The following is a 17,140-nucleotide window of genomic DNA, read 5'->3' as shown; positions in this document are numbered from 1 at the left end:
CTACTTAAAATTGTAATATTTTATTCAATCACTAATGCAATGATTAAACAGACAGATAAAACTATTGTTCCATGAAAGTAATTTTACCTGGTCTTGAAAAGGTACAGTACACTGACATGGTAAAAGCTTAAATTAGATGTGTCATTTCTGGGAAATGTTATAGACTGCCTTCTTTTTTTCCAGTAGAAATACCTCTCTTGCACCTTTTGAATTTGGAGTTACTGAGTATGACACCTGGGCATTACTTCCAATATGACTATTTTTAGTGTTTGTTTCCAGTCTTTGTTAAAATTGCGCTGACAAAAAAAATAGCAGTCAGGGGTGAGATGTTAAAGCTTTATACGTGAACTCATGGTTAAATAAGCACTCACAAGAATTCTCTCAAATACTATAGCATCTATAGGATGCATTCATGAGTGACACATTATACCAATAGGTTTTGAGGACTGCAGCAGGTTTTAATTTAACATCTTTGTTGACCATTTTCTCTCTAAACAAATTCTTGAGGTGGCTGGATTTAGTCTTTGCTAAATGAAAATAACCAGGAGCACCCACCGAGCTTGGACTGGAATGCCGCCGGAGTTTGGGAGATTCCTTTCCTGCTGAGGAGCCTTTAAAGTTAATGCAGGCATTGTTTTCAGAATGGACCCTCTTAACCTGGTTCGTTGGCTTCTCAAAGGGGTCAAAGCTGCTCTGTGTCCTCTGAACTCTGACCTTCTTGTCCTCAGGGATGGTGTCCAGGGGTTTGATGACTGAGTCCATTCCCTGGCAGTTTCGTGTAGACATCTTTGTGACACATATCTGTCAACAGAAACCACAAGAGAGTGAATTTTAATGCATATTCAAATATGAAAACACTTGCTCATTGCCAGTGCAGGCAGAATATGTATTATGTCTCTTGAATATTTCTAAATGAACACGAGAAACCACTGGAAAGAGCTTCAATTAAGTTCCCCCTACAAAAATAAACATTTTATATCACTTTAATGGATAAGCTGTTACCATATCATGAAAACTACTTCCTGGTTTTAAGTAGCAATAATATTTGTAATCAGCAATTATACAGTAGCACATACCTGTCACTCCATTCTGTTGAATTATCCCTGACAATTGTAACAACTACAACCATAAACAACTTCCAACACAAACTGGGCTTGTTTTGTTCTTGGGACTGCCTTCCAAGATTAAATATTTAGTAACCATTCAATCAGCAGAGAAGTTAATCCTACCCTTTCTGTGGAAGTGGAATTCTAATTACCACAATATATCCAGGTTGAGTCACCTTACTGTTCCAAACAGGTAGATAACAGGGACTAGGTTTCTTGCATTGCTTTCGGAGAAGAATGTTTCTGATTAAAATTTAATTGCATGTTCATAGTCAGGCGGTTCGTTTTCATGAGTTAAGCGTACAGATCTTTAATTTATCTCAATTGCTTTTCAAAGCACTGATATGGAACTGTCGTCCTTATCTTAGTTAAAAGGAATATTCAGGAACTGCATACTAATGCTGTTATCAGTTTGTCAGAGGCACCTGACTCTTACTGTATGTGCCAGTATGTCTAATATCTTCACAAGTGGTAAAAAATTGAAATTCTGTTAGAAATAAAGTAGTACTCAACATACCATAAACCAAAGGTTTTCAAAAATGTATGTGTATACTGAATGCATGCACAACATTTTTTGGTGTTTATTCTTCTGTTAGTGTTTGACTTCAGTTTACAAACAGAAACCACCCGTGGGGAAAGAAAGACATTCGCAAATTTCTTTTTCACCTTAACACCAAACATGGACCTCTAACATTCTGCTGTATGATAAGATTGCCTATATGCAAATATAAAGAATGATATCTTATTCATTCAATGTCTTTTTACCTAAAACACCTGACAGGGAAAATGCATGATTCATAAAACCCTGCCAAAACTGACAGTAACCTCACAGACAAGACACCAAGCATTGTACTGAATCGCTTTGCAGTCTGACTTCATATCTCAGGAATGAATACCTTAGATACTCTGAATGTCAAAAAGATCACAATCTAATCTGAAAGAGTAATGTTATAAAGACTGGAAAACATAATTCACAGTAATGCAATTAAACAGATGCTACTTCAACTAAAATATTGGGTTTAGTAGTTTTTTATGTATTGTTTTTAAAAAGGTAGCTCTTTTTCCCATTTTGACCTTTTTTTTTTTACTTTTTGAGTAAATAATAAGGAAATAATAAATTAAATTTCAGTAAACAGGACACAAACCAGAAGACAAAAATGACCACAGGCATTTAATCTAGAAAACCATGAACTAACATCTAAAGCACAAGATACCATACTTTGGAGTAAGGGGTATTTTCATTATGCAACAAAATTCAACTACATCCATCCCCAACAAACAATGCCAAACCTTTTGGGTCTGTTTCCTCCTTGTGGTGATGTGTTCCAATTTTTTAATGATAAACAATCCATCATGAAATCACGTACATTACCATTTTGTATCAATGTGTAATAATGTCTACTGGATATAAAGAGGTTGCTTTACTTTATGTAATCAATTGACTGAAGAGAAACACAATACTTTTGAATCTCCAAAAGCACGAGTCCTATGAAGGCCAGAATGTACAGTACTTTACATAGCAATTCTTAGTCAGCAATTTACATAGCAATTTGTCTGAGTCAGCACTGTGTCTCCTTACCTTGTTATGTTCACTCACACACACTGACAAACATGTGACTTAAATTTCTAACTCAATTTCTAACAACAGTGGCCACACTGGATTTGTTAGCAACTCTAAACTACATTTACGGAACTATAAAAATATACTGTATATAGCAAAAATCCTTATCTGCTATAACCCATATCTGCTGCTTGTATTTAGTTTAGTTTCAAATGCATGAAATGAAAGAGCATCCACTTAACCTCATCACACTGATTAATTTAAGAACTTAAGTACCTTTTGTTAGAGAAAGGCACCAAAACTATTATTATATAAGGGGCTACAACAGGCAAAGCAATGATTAGCAACCATTGAGGCTTCTAGTTATCTATGGAGAAATCATATTAGCTCAAGCTAATATTTAAAAAGCTTTGATTACAAAGGTACAAGTGTTGGAGAGGTAATAACACAGCAAAAGAATGCAGCACTTTTAAAATCAATAGTAACTTTAGTGGGGTTTGGTACTGGTGTAAATTACTACCGATTCACTTAATGGCATGGTATCAGGGATAACTCTCTAGTCACAGTTTTATTTTCCTCCATGCACAAGAGTAAAAAAAAATTATTCATACATGTGTCTCTATAGACTGCTACTCCAGTCCATTGTTATTTGGTCACTGGAGATTTCATACATAACATAAACTGACATAGCAGTCCTTAAAAACACTATCTCACCACATTCACCCAGGGATTTCTAACTTCAGTCAAATCAGGATGCATATTTTTCATTCCAAGCTAAGGCCCCTTTAAAGGAAAAAAAAAAAGATAATTCTGTTCAAACCAATGAAGTTGACACTTTGCATAAATTGCAAAAGCTTGCTTCCTTTCTTTAGTGCTTTATTGAGGATCCTTTCAAATACTGTATGGCACAAAGCAGCCTAGGCAGGTAAGCAGAGATCTCTTCACTGTCAGGTATCTTTTCCACTCTCATATCAATAGTGTATAATACAGAGGAGCCCATTAGACCTAGTGGGTTATTCATACATGCACATAACTTTCTGGCATGACAGGCCCAGTACCTCCTGCAGATTAATGGTATCACTTAGACATATAATGCTGAACTCGTTCCTAACTGGCAGATCTTCTTACTATGTGACATTTATTTTAAAAACCAACAGCACTAAAAGCTGCCATTCTTCCTGCGATGAGTATCGTGGTAGTTCAATGCACTGGAGTGGGTCAGGATAAAGAAGCAGAGTTTGACCGTCCAGGAAGAAAGGCTGTTCCCAAAAGAAGCGAGCTGTTTAATTACTGCTTCAACTACCATTTTTAACCAGGCAAGGCTGATCAGCAGGTGGTGTGACACAGCGGAGTTCTCAACAGGTAATTAACTGGGGAGAGGAAAGAAAAACCTCAGACTACACATGGTAAAAAAAACTGCTGGAAAACAATCCTATTATCTAGCGTTTCTATGGCATGCAATAGAATACAGAAAATAACTAAATAGTCTCTAGACCACAAGTCGCAAGTCATTCATACCTTTCCACTTTAAGCAAGTAGTAGAAAGTGCAGACACAACCAGTGCACTGCGGCTGCTCTACACAACCAGCAATCTGTATCTATATCATCACAAAAGCAACTGGAAAAAAAACTGTATACATGTTCTATATAGAAAAGTAAAAACACCACATCATGACAGCACATTAGAACTGCAAGATTAATTACCCTGCATGGTAATCTTGGGGTCAGAAAAGTTTGCATAAATAAGGCCATTTACAAAATGTACGACAACGTGTCTTGGTAGAAATTAAGTTAAGGGGAAGGGTTACAGTACGAGGTAATTTTGAAAAATAATCCAGTTTTTAAAATAGCATTTGTCTAGGAAACATAATGCACAGCAAATATCTGTCAATTACTGTATTTATTCGCGAGGCTTCAGCACAGCCTATAACCTTCCAAACAGATCTGAACACGTTATCTGGAGAGGTCTGTGAACACTGTTACATTTGTTGTAATTAAACTGCATGCATTTATTTTTGTTCTTTTCATTACAAAGGCTTCCAAAGCACTCTGCTTATAGGAGAAGACCCACACCGGTTCAAATCCCGCGGCCAGCAGAGGAGTCTTGGCCCCTGAGCAAGACCCTTAACCCCAACTGCTCCAGGGGCACCATAAACATGGCTGACCCTGCACTCTGACCCCAAGCTTCTCTCCCTGTCTGTGTGTCTCATGGAGAGCAAGCTGGGGTATGTGAAAAGACAAATTCCTAATGCAAGAAATTGTATATGGCCAATAAAGTGACCTTATCTTATCATCCCCATCTGGAGTCCCCACCTGGGATATAGATAGGTGGCAGTCAATCCATGCCAACAGCCCCAATACACAGCACACCCAGTGGAGAAGTGAGAAACAGTTTTACCAATCAAATTATGGGTAAAAATGTAGCAAGGATAAAGTGAAATTCAGCCAGAAAATCAGACTTAAACGTCTACTCTTATAAATAGCTGTGGGATCTTGACCAGGTAGTCCAGACCTCGTTTAACATCTCCTCCAAAAAATGACACCTCCAACAGCACAGTTGCCCTAGTCATCACGCTGGGGGCAGTGGTTTGAACTGCTGGTCCAGACTGAAGAGTGACACCTACTGGTCCTCCAAAACCTCTTACAGCAGCAACGTACCCCCAAAACATTTCACTGTAAATCCCTGATACTGTGTGGGTGCAGCACTCAACACCTGCAAAGAGCAGATGGTTTCACAATTATGTCTAGCAAGCAACAATAAATAAAACGTTTAAGTAACTCTTGATGCAGAGAGCTGTCCTAGATTTGCGTTTTAAATTTAACTTAATAAAGCAATGAGCATGCCAAGCAGAGAAGAAAGTGTGCTCTGTCATGGACGACAACCATATAGAAAACTTGAAAGGCATATGTAAATGGCATCTTTCTCCTGCATAAGGCAGCACAGGTTTTTAAAGCCCCACAGACCAGGCATCAAATGCAGCTCTGAGTTCTAAAGCACTTTGTGTACCTAGCCGCGACTGGGTTTGAGGGAAAAAAGACAGGGCCAGTAGCCAAAACAAAAATAGCTCTCATTCCCAAGACAAAGCCTACATTATTACCATTGTCCTCTCGGAAAGAATGGACAGTGGTAAAGTGTCTCTTTTCAGTGCTTTAAGACAAAATGGGAAGAGGGTTTGAGGAAGCCTACTGGGCTCTGAAGTTTGGTGCTCTGTCATGTCTCAAGCCAGTATCGCTCCTCTGTGTGAAAGTAGGGGTCTTTCCCCTGCAACACAGATTTAACGATCTTCAGGATCATCCCACCGGATCACTAAAACTGAAGACTGGAGGACTGGAGGACAACACACCCTCAACACAAGTGGATTAGAAACTGTTGCTTGGCTCAGGGACTCTGCAAAATTGCTAAATAAAGCGAAACCGATTATTTCAAGAGCCCTGGTTGGCAAAGTCAGCAAGGATTTCGCGATTTTACAAGAGGCTGAATCGGTAAAGGCTAGGTACAACTCGCTGCTTTGTGGGCTAGAGCCTGGGTCGTGTCACTCACCGAAAGCGGCAGGGACTCTTGAAAGCAGCAGAAAGTGCACAATTGACCACAAGGCACCAAGGGTATGCTGGTATTCGTCGACCAGGGCTCTCTCAGCTCGTGGAAAATACAGTAACCTCACGGGAGCTTCGGGTTTGTGGTTGGGGACAGTGAGTGACGGGTCTCTCCACTAATAAGCATTGAACCTTTGGCACAGGGCTGTTTCCTGTGCTGTGTTAAAAGACAAGTGGCTTGAAGGTGGCCAGGTTGGAGGAGTCTGCGTGCACTTCCTCATTCTCCCCTGCATGAGGTCACAGGGTCGGTAACCGTGAGCTGAGACACAAAACACACACAACTGGCTTTTCCAGGTGCATATAACACAAAAATGAAAACTTCAGAAACTGGTGATTTTCTCTTTAAATTCCCTAATCTCGAAATGGGCAATTGCTTGTCAACTTGACTTTACTACCAAACCAGTACAAGGTTGGGATGGGGTGAGAATCATGCCATCTTTCCTCTAAATATGCTCTTATCAGAGACATCCAACATACTCTCTTGTCTTGCTCCCAGTGTGCCAGTGCAGGAGTTAGCTCTCAAGTGTGAAGCAAGTACTGTACCACTTCAAACAAATGGTACAGAGCCCAAACTCAAGCCCAGCATGCATTGCCTGGGGGATCCCAGTTGTATGCTGTTTAAACTAAAAATTGAGTGGAATTACATACCGTATCTTGACATTTTTTATTCAGGACAGAAAGCATCAGCATTTCATCACAGGTCCAAAGGACATTCTGTTTCCCATTGCCTTTGTCTCTATTGCAATTTTTTATATGCTCAAGGGGAAAGATGCAGTATCTACTGTAAAGCAATCACCTCTAAATCTCAATAATCTTTATGCTGAAATATTGAATGGGGCCTATTTAAGTGGTCACTGGCATTTGATACAGAATACATTCACCTGCCCTTAAGTGCATTCAGCTTCACCTCCAGGCACACAATTACCCTCAGAGTGATTAGTACAGAATTCTTGGCTCTGATTGCCTGAGAGGAAAAAAAAAGGTACAGTATTAATGACTAATCTGGCAGGCTTCCCCTTCTCTGCTGTTCCAGTGAGTATTATCAATCACACAGATGAATCACCCTCACACATGCTCCACTGAAGACACCTCTGCAGAACAGAATATCCATCGAGATGGCCGGAATTTACATTTACAGAGGCATAGCAAATTCTCTCAAGTTTTATATAACTTAACTTACAGTGAAACAGCAATGCGGTAACTGTTTCCACAGTGTAATTCACCTTTTCAACCCAAGCATGACGACAATGTAAAAAACAGAGCGGCTGACATGTACTAATAAACTAAAGTTTTTAAGTGGTAATAAATGTGCATGACTCAGACTAAATAAAGTGCCATTTAGAAGAACAAGGTAATAAACACTACATACACACATCAGTAGGCAGTTTTACAATAGAATAGCTGCAAAATGTTCTTGGAAATAAATAACTGCACATCAATACAGTTGGAATGTATACATGTTCTCAATGTGCCATTTTTACAGAAAATGAGGGCTATCCAAAAGCTTTTTTTTTAAATTGCTACAAGCCAGTCATTATTTCTTAAAGCTGTTTGAAGAAAAGACACATATGTACTCAAAAAGACTCCTACATTTGGGCATCTATGCAATTTTCACTTTATTTAATTCCACCTTTCTAAAGATCCAACAGAAACAGAAAGAACAGCCACTGCTGAGCTAGGATAAAATAACCACCGTGTAAAAAAGCACAAGGAGCAGAACTTCCTGAACTGGTAAAGTGATTTAACCCAATCAAAAGGAGAAATGGAATATAATAAGACATTAGCAGTGCAATTTGATATAAGGCACATTAGAGCAGGATGGAATACCAACCATTAAGACAATGAAAATCAAAATGAGATGCTACAATGTTCAGGTCAGTTAAGTTTCTCTTGCAATCCAACCTTGAATCACGTCTTAATAGGGAATAAGCACTTCTTACAAAAATAATACCTCCCCCAAAAATAGGTATTGTTGCACCTTCCCAGTCAAGATAAATTATATCTCATGTATAATGCTCCCATTTTAATTAGAATCCTTCAGCAAAGATGATAAATGTGCACTCTGTTCATCTCACAGTATATATTAGGAACTGAGTGCATTAAAAAGTTAATGGAAATTGACAGTAAATGGAATGCAAGGTAAGGAGGCAATGACTCTGATATTCCTGTGAAAACACAGAGGGTATTGTTTTTGTTCCAACTCTGTAACAAGGATCATCCATGTCAAATTCCTTATAGCTTATAAAGGGCACGTTTGATTTGGACAAGATATATCACCTTTATTGCTGCCATGAACCAGTGGCCTCCTGACTCAAGTATATTCCACCTACAACATAAGCCACATGAGGTTACTGCCTGAATATTCGTACTATATAAAACACTGCTTGGTCAGCAAGGTACAGACCTGAAAAGGTATTTTAGATAAATTACGGCAAAGCGCATAAATGTCAAGTACTCATATTTTGTTTATCATAACAGAAACTGGAAGGACTTAATAGAGCTGAAATTCGAAAACCTTGCTCTGTACTTGCTGAACACAGGAATTGAAATAATGCAAGCATTATGATTTTTTGTTTGTTGGATCATTAAGTCCAGACAACTGAAGTATTTACTGGTCTACATTTACCACCACTTTTTAAAATTTATGGTAAAAGTAAACAATGCCATCAAATGAAAGAAGGAAAAATTCAAACATCTGTTAACCTGATGCTCAAACCGTTCACAAATTGGAGCACACAAGTGGAAGTGCATTTTAAGCCATGAACAGGAGGCACTTCTTTTACCCAAAGGGTTGTGGAAGTGTGGAACAAGCTGCCCATCCATGCTGTTGAAGCCAATGCCCTGTATTCTTTAAATAAACAGCTGGATAGCTCTTGAATGAATAAGCTACAAACTTACAACCCAGTTGGATGAGCTGAATGGCCTCATCTCATTTGTTACCTTTCTTATATTCTTAAAAGAAAGAGAAAATTGACTTTGTCTTCTTATTACTACTGTAATTCCCTTCCCTCCAGCCCAGAATATTGTGCTACTATTGGCTGAAATCCAGTATTGAACTGCAGATTGTCAGAGTAACAATACAACTCTTTCTGGATTTTTATTAAAATAAACTATGACAAAGGAGAAGTCAGATATTGCGATTTGGATAAAAGATGAAGTATTTTCATTTTAATTGAATCCCTCCTTAGAGGTACAGGCCTTCTGTTCCAGGGAAAGGCCACTGCAACTGGAGATGTGTGCTGAATTAAACAGCCATGTGACTCTGACCAAGATTAAAAAACTCACAGTTCATGAACTTTTCTCTGAGAGCACTAGTGTCCATCAAATCTGTGCACCTTTAACAATTAAGGAAGTTATTTTTGAGGATAAATCATATAAATAATTAATATCTCTCCCTGCATGCATTTTTCTTAAATGTCTTATAGCTGCTTAGATTAATTAAGTGCTTGCTAAAAGGGTCCATGTATATTGCTCCTTGTTGTACTCAAGTGTGCTGTTTACCATTTGATTCAGTCTTGTGCACTGTGCCTATCAATTCGAGAACCCACTTCTCTGAATCTCACAAAACGTGTTTCTTTCCACAAACACACAGCACAAACATGGAACGCAGCTGTAATGAAACAGAGAAAAGGCTGCTGCACTAAATTAATTCTGCTTCAACTGTTTTAATATTCGAGGAGAAACGGACTGTCACTTTCTTCGTTTTTGCTCCCCACCACGAAATGGCCCACCATCTAACCCAAGAAAGAAGACTCAACCAGTGTTAACCCCCACCCCGTACCTTGAAAAGTCCAACACGCAAAGCTCTGCAAATACTTCTGACAGAATGATGAACCCCAGAGCAAGTTGTGACATACAGTATAAGGCTTTCACAGATGGGCAAAGTGGCCTGTCACATCCTACACTGGCTTATCCCAGAAGGCATGAAGCTGAGCGTGAGCTGAGATTACTATCTCTTCAACAGAACAATATAATAGCACATATTAAGCCCACACATTCACATCGCTAAATAAAACCTCCGCTACAAAAAGAAAATCCCAGCTGAAACCAAAATATTCTCAGCACCTGTTCCGAAAGAGCGGGCAAAGCACTTGCCTTCCAAACGGAATCCCCCTGAGAACCCAAGACCGGGTGGACCTGTGTGTAGCACATTTAACAGCAGAGGTTTATCAAGACATGTACGCCTAAACTGTAACATGTTTACAGGCGTGTGCACTGCCGAGGGAATGCTGCTCCACGAAGCATGCATTGCTCCTTTAAAACAAATCAAATCAAACTGCTTGTCTTACCTTAATGCAGTAACTGTTTGCAGGAACAGTTCACCTGTGCCTCTCAAGTGTGGATGAAATGCATTCAGGCCAGTCACTTTCAGCAAATGAACTCAAAACATCTTTCTGCCCTAGCAAGCTGAAATGGAAAGGTTATACTAAAGCGGAAGAAGAGGGAGGGGGGACTCCAAAAGACAAATCAACTGTAATCCTCTCATACACCGCTGACAAATATTGGCATACGTTTCAGACTACGGTAGACGCTCAAAACGCAGTACGACACACCACAGAGAAACAAGCTTGCTTTCAAGTGGGTGAAAATTAAAGAGCAGGGACCATATACAAACCCTATAAGAAGATGGAATAGCCTGTGGAGTTTCAAGGAAGCTGATATAGGCAGCCTATGCAGCATCATTGCAGCCATGCGTATGCTGTCTAGGCAATTTACAGTAGTGTGGATTTTTAAAAAGATATTGATTCGCAGCACAGCACCACTCAAATGAAATATGAAACCATGGCCTGTAAAGCTCACATAAATTTTATTTGGAATGAGCAACAACAATAGGATAAATCTCTCTGTGAACTATCAAATGTAATTATAGTATTTTTAGTACTGTGGGTGCTTTTTACACATTTCAATAAAGACTAAATGGTACTAAATATTAGTAATCTGCGTTTTAGTACAATCAAATCAAAATGCCAAAAAGTAAACTTCAGCTTGCTGCCATAATTGATTATCTTAACTTGCTAAGTATTTCACTGAAAGAAATCTTAAAACCTTTCTATTTGTACGGTACAAGCACTAAAAGTACTTGTTTATTACTAATAATAGCAAAAGACAGTTTACCGAACAAGCAATAGTTCAGCATTAATCTTAGAATAAAGCATTAGTCTTAGATTTCAGCCAATCGTTTATGTTCATGCATGAACAACATATACGAAGTGATTTAATTGCTCTATTAAATGCAGCATGCTATAATAAAATCATTTTTTCAAGATTTGGTGATTTGTGTTTTGAGAGCATATCTCCATAAAGCAGCAGTTTGAACGGGAGGTTGACAGTAAACGCTGTTGAGTTGTCACGCTTCAGGACAGATGCCTGTCATCAATTCTTATTTTGGTGAACACCACAACCGCGGCAGTGTCTGACATGGCAAACACAACAGGAAGCGGGTTCCACCTCACAGATAACCTTGAAGGGCTTTAGTTACCATAGGAATAGCCGTTGGCTCACATGGAACCTATAAAAAACAATTATATTGCTTAACATTGGGAGATACATCAGAAAAATATAGCAGGGAATTTGAGAGGAAAAAAACCTCATGAATCAACAATGAAAGCCCCAAAGCTATCTTTTAACCTAAATGTGTATTGTTCAAACATAAATTTCCACAGAAGCATTATAAATAAATGAAACGTAGATGTCACTGCTAGCAAGATTTCTTCATATTTAGATTCCCTCAAAAAATGGTGAATCACAGTAATGAGGCTTTTATTTGAACAACTACCTCCACCAACTGCTAGACTGAAAAGAACCTTTTCACCATTTATTTCCTTCAATGGCCAATTGCAAATAATGCCTGAAGGAGAAAAATATCAGGCATAAATAAAAAATCTTTTTTTGTCTTGCTCACTAAATAAGAGCGAAAACTCTATGCAGTGCGATTCAAATACTCTGCACACTGAAATGTACCCAGCCGCTGTGTTTAATGTTTTTATCCTACAGTGCCTTTAACGCATGTTTGTCTATTTCTAGTGATATGTTTTCACATTTGTCTGCAGCTTTGAAATTACACAGATTATTCACGGAAAAGCTTCTCATTAAACAAACAATCCCATCCTTTCATATGTTCCGTATTTATCATTTAATAATAATTTAATGAAAGAGTAATTTATCACTTACACTAGACAGCACTTCCTTAATATGGGATTTATATTTTACTGTTGCCTCATTAAAAACAGAACCGATCTGCCCCCTGTTAAAGGTACCACAGTGTGTTGGTGATGCTTCTGCTTTTTAAGCCAACACCTTCATGTTATTTTTTGTCCGAACATCATTTAACATTTTATATCCCAGCACCTTAATACTCATCATTTTAGGAGTGTCAACAGGTTTGTATTTCTAAATAGCCACACCCCCTGAGAAAATTAATAAAACAAGTGTTCAGACAAATTTTGGTACTAAGTTAACTGTCACTGCAATCACACCAGGACGTAAAAGTTGTTCACACTTGGTACTGTCTTACATTTTACACAGAGGTCATAACACCAACTGAACTATATACACCATCTGTACAGTTTAACAGGGAATTGTGACATTTAGTAGGTTGTAAAAAAAAGTATACAAACATCTAGTACAAAATTTATAGTATGTGATGCATGTTTAAAAATTCACTAAGGGTGACTGTACTTGTTTGAAGCATCCAAAAATGCTTTTGTGACCCCAAAACACAGTAACTTAATTAGACTGCATGATGGACCTCCTAAATGTCACTACTGGAAGATGCTGTTCTTCAGTGTAGATTAGCTGTGAGTCTTGTCAAGAAAGAACATTTTGCATCATGCATTATTAATGGACAACATCTGACACCCTGCCAGCTTAAACTGAATACAGGAGGAATGACACAAGCAGAGTACAGCAAGCACTGTGCACAATGCAGATAGTGATGGGACAGAGACAAGATGCTTGTCTCATCCACTAACGGGAAGATCGAGTGCAAAGCTGGCTCTGACTTTCTAGGCCATTCACCTGACTGACAGCCTTGAGTCTGTACCACTACTACATGACGTCTTTCGATCATCACCTTTAAATTCACTCATCTGCATGTCACCCAGTTTCTGCTCATTTATCTGTACTTACTGTATTACACAACAAGCACATTCACTGGAGAGAGATGGTGGAGTAAAATAAAGTAACATTTCCCTCGCAATTCACAGTGACACAAGGAGTTTAAGCAATTCAGCAACCCATGCTTTGACAACATTATCATTACCATTTTTACCACTGCTATATGCATACAATGATAAAATATTTTAAACTGAGAGGACAAATTAAGGCTTTTTTAGCAATGAAGCCAAACACTACTGCAAACTGCAGCACTGCAATGGCAGTGGAGACGGAGAAGAACGAACAGATGGCAATTCAGTTTTTAATGTAGGCATCTGAGCAGAGATCTTCAAGCCTGGTACTGGAGAAGCAAAGGAGTGATTGAAAAACTTCCAATTTTAATTCCAGCTGAATTATCACCGACTGAATTAGACTGATGATTTCTTGAAGTAGTACAGGTTAATATGTTTTCTCTACATATCTCTACCCACAGACCATTTAAAGTAACCCATGACAATTTAAGCCAGTTTTGTTAGATAACCTACAGTACAATGAGCGCAGTGCTGTGGCTCTCTAGGACAATGATGACAGACTCCTTTTTTAAGAGGACACTCCTCATTCTGAATTGTTTTCAGTTCTTAATTCAGAACTCTGAAAACTCTGAAACAATTCAGGATATTATAAAGCAGACTTACTAAAAAAGATTTTTGAGAGTGTGCTTACATGTTCTGCTACATTGTGATTTGGAAGTATGTCACACAGTGCCAAGTGTCATATTGAGAATGTTGCTGGGTCTACATCTAAGATCTGAGGCTGTGTTTTACCATCTCTTGCCTGACTTTAACCTGAAAAGACCTCAAATTAGGTTATACCTGTTATTGGTGATCAGTCTTACTCAGTCCATTGCTGTTTCTGCCTGTTCTGTCTGGTAGATGCTACAGATCTATCCAAGCAGGAATGCAGAAAGGAGCCATTTTATCCTTCAGCTGTACTGATTTCATCATGCTACACCTTACATAAGTCTGTCTATATACAGGTATGTGTGCAATTTCACTAGTGTGTACTAATTCAGCATGTTTATTGTAAAACAATTGCAAACAGGTGCATTGTTTAAATGAATGGAAAAAATATATATTTGTGCATATGTAATACTGAAATCAATGGCTGTTTGCAACATCGGGTCATTCCTTGTGTATTATTTGTCATCTGCATATAAAAGCATCTATATTTCTAGTCCATTTCAGAAATGGCACAACATTAGGTAAAATGTACTAACATGAAATATCAAACACCTTCCAAAATCCTTTACATTAATGCAAACAGCGACCTCTATATACTCGCGATGTCTGAAAATTAGTTTACATATTAATTGAAGATTATCACTGTATCACATTATCACGTTTAAAAGTATATTATGGTTAAACATTTAATAGCTACTGCCATAATTGAATTAATCACTTCTCGTGTCTAGCAAATTTTTACAACATAAAATTTGCATTATCAGTGACAAATATGGCTTCAACAAAAACTATATATACAAAATGCAGCTTAAAGTCAGCGTGTCACCTTAACAGATGTGCGTTTGTGTCTTACAGAACCCCTCTGGGCTAAAGGATGTACCAATGGCTCCCTTTCTGAGAAGGCAGCACAGTGCACTGTTCAGTTCTTAATTTTAATTCCTCTTCTACTCTTCAGCTCAATTCGTCCATCTTCAGTCAATCTCAAGAAGGGCAGAGCTGGAGAATTCCTCTCAACTACTCAGCATGTCTCTCCATTACATGAAACACAAACTTGGGTCCTTTTATACAGAGACACCCTGGTGCACTTAACTCAGCTTAATCCTTTACACCCAGGTTTCCATCTTCACTTTAATCAGCACTAATCACCTTCCGTAATGAGACACTGGAGCCTGATAAACTAAGTCCTAGAATATTCTTCCCCAGTGAGTGAGTTGCAAATCACTCAGGATCTTTCTTGCAGAAATCGTCACAAATCTTTAATGACAATCCTTGCAAGTTCTTCATTCTCACTCTCACACCTATTGAAATCCTCCCTGGCACAGAGACTGCACGCCTGCCAGCTGGTGTTAAAGCACAGGAGCCATAAGACTACGCCAGTGCTATCTACACTCTGTATTCCATTCCAAGATCTCAATATCTTTCTTTACTGCAGGAGCCAAGATGCGGACTTGGGTACAACAGAACGTTCTTAAAACACACTGTGATTGGACTCATACACACTCAGCATCAGCTCCTCAAGACTGGCAACTTCAGTGCTGTTGTTGATGGTGCTGAAATCAAACTTTTGATGGAAGTTATAACCCTCAGTCTTGCTCTTGATCCTGTGTTGTTATTTGAAGCACGTTAGCACATGAAGCCACAGGTGTTACACTGCCTGGTTTAGACCCTTGAACTGCCTGTCTGATTCAGAAATATCTATACATGCCTTTATTTTAATCTATATTAGACTGCTGTAATTCCTCCCTTAATAGGTTACTGTCTAAGGAAGAAAATATGTCCGGAATTCTGTGGCTCATGTGCTCAATATACTCTTCCTCTTTTCACTAGAGCTTTTAATTTTTTAGTTTGATGCTTAGTTTAACTGAGCCTGTTCAATGTGCTTCTATTATTTCCTCTTTATCTTACTTCAATTTGCATTAAATGAGTGTAAGTGTTTTGTATGTGCCTTTCTAGAAACCCACATTCTAGAAATATCATGAATAAATACATTATTATTATAATGAATAACATATTTCTAGAAAAATGAATATATAATTACCAGAAATATAATGAAAATGTATATTTCATATTTTGCACTTTTTATTGCACAGTTATTTATTGTGTCTGTCCAAAAACAAAAACCCATTCTAAAGAAACTAGACATGTTTTAGATAGCCAAAGATACAGTATAAGGTAGAGTATCAACCAGTTGTATACCAGTGCAACACATATTAATGAAAACAATTACCAAGTACGAGTATTTTCTCACTACAGTGCAATTTTACCAGGTTTATTACACGTTTCTAAACAGCGGATCTATTTAAACCACAGGGAGAGGGCTACCAGCCCCAGGAACACAAGGCAGTGCAGTATCTCACAAAATCCATTCATGTTATCTGTTATCCTGTCAATATTGCATGCTTTGTGTACAGTACCCACCGTTCATGAAACAGACAGCTACTATACAGTCCTAAGTCTGAAAACCGTGAAAGAACAAAAAAATGGATAACGTACATGTTTAGATGATGAAATGTGCCATGCAGAAGTCAATACTGGCAGGCCTTAGTAATAACATCCTAAAGCACCGATGCCATGGTGTCCTCTGGGTTTTATTCTAACCTGCACTCTTAATGACTTTACTTTAATTACTCATGGATGGTTTTAAGTTGCCTATTGGGACAGGTCACCCTTAACCCGTTTCCCTCTTCTAATCAAAAATCTAACCTTTCCCTGGTCTGGCTTCATCTCTAGCTGATTAGACCATTAGATCCATGTTCATTTCTAGAAAGAAACAATTTTACATACAACTTTCATAACCTCCATATTTTAATTCAAGTGCACCTATATTCTATAACAAGACCTGTGCTGCTCCTGTTTACTAATCTCAGATTACTTGAGGACAACAGAGTCACTACTGCATTTGAGAGTATGATATTATACTGTTTGGCACCAAAAACCAAACTAGTCTGAACTGAATCATTAACAATTAATTACTGGGGACTAAAGTGAAAAAATGCAACTCTTACAGTAGATCTTTTGTTTCTCACTCATGCTAACTAAAAGAA

The 17,140-nt window shown here is 38.2% G+C and overlaps 1 protein-coding gene across 3 annotated transcripts in view; it reads right to left on the bottom strand.

Annotated features, from left to right (window-relative positions):
• The window catches only part of cdk14 (cyclin dependent kinase 14), a 185,133-nt gene that overhangs the window by 135,647 nt on the left and 32,346 nt on the right, over positions 1-17,140 (bottom strand). The window contains exons 1-2 of one of the 3 annotated variants that reach the window (XM_088929678.1): positions 10,551-10,683; positions 556-801 (exon numbers count right to left, since the gene is read on the bottom strand). In XM_088929678.1, the coding sequence (XP_088785804.1) occupies positions 556-786 (231 nt within the window). In that variant the 5' untranslated portion in view covers positions 787-801; positions 10,551-10,683. Of the gene's footprint in view, positions 1-555; positions 802-10,550; positions 10,684-17,140 lie in introns of those variants that run through there. The other 2 variants (XM_088929677.1, XM_088929679.1) reach the window with 2 other exon arrangements.

Source organism: Atractosteus spatula, chromosome 12 (genome assembly GCF_055471065.1).
Source record: "Atractosteus spatula isolate fAtrSpa1 chromosome 12, fAtrSpa1.hap1, whole genome shotgun sequence".
Classification (NCBI taxonomy): domain Eukaryota; kingdom Metazoa; phylum Chordata; class Actinopteri; order Semionotiformes; family Lepisosteidae; genus Atractosteus; species Atractosteus spatula.
Note: the sequence above shows the minus strand (reverse complement) of the source record. Positions and strands in the feature narration are given on the sequence as shown.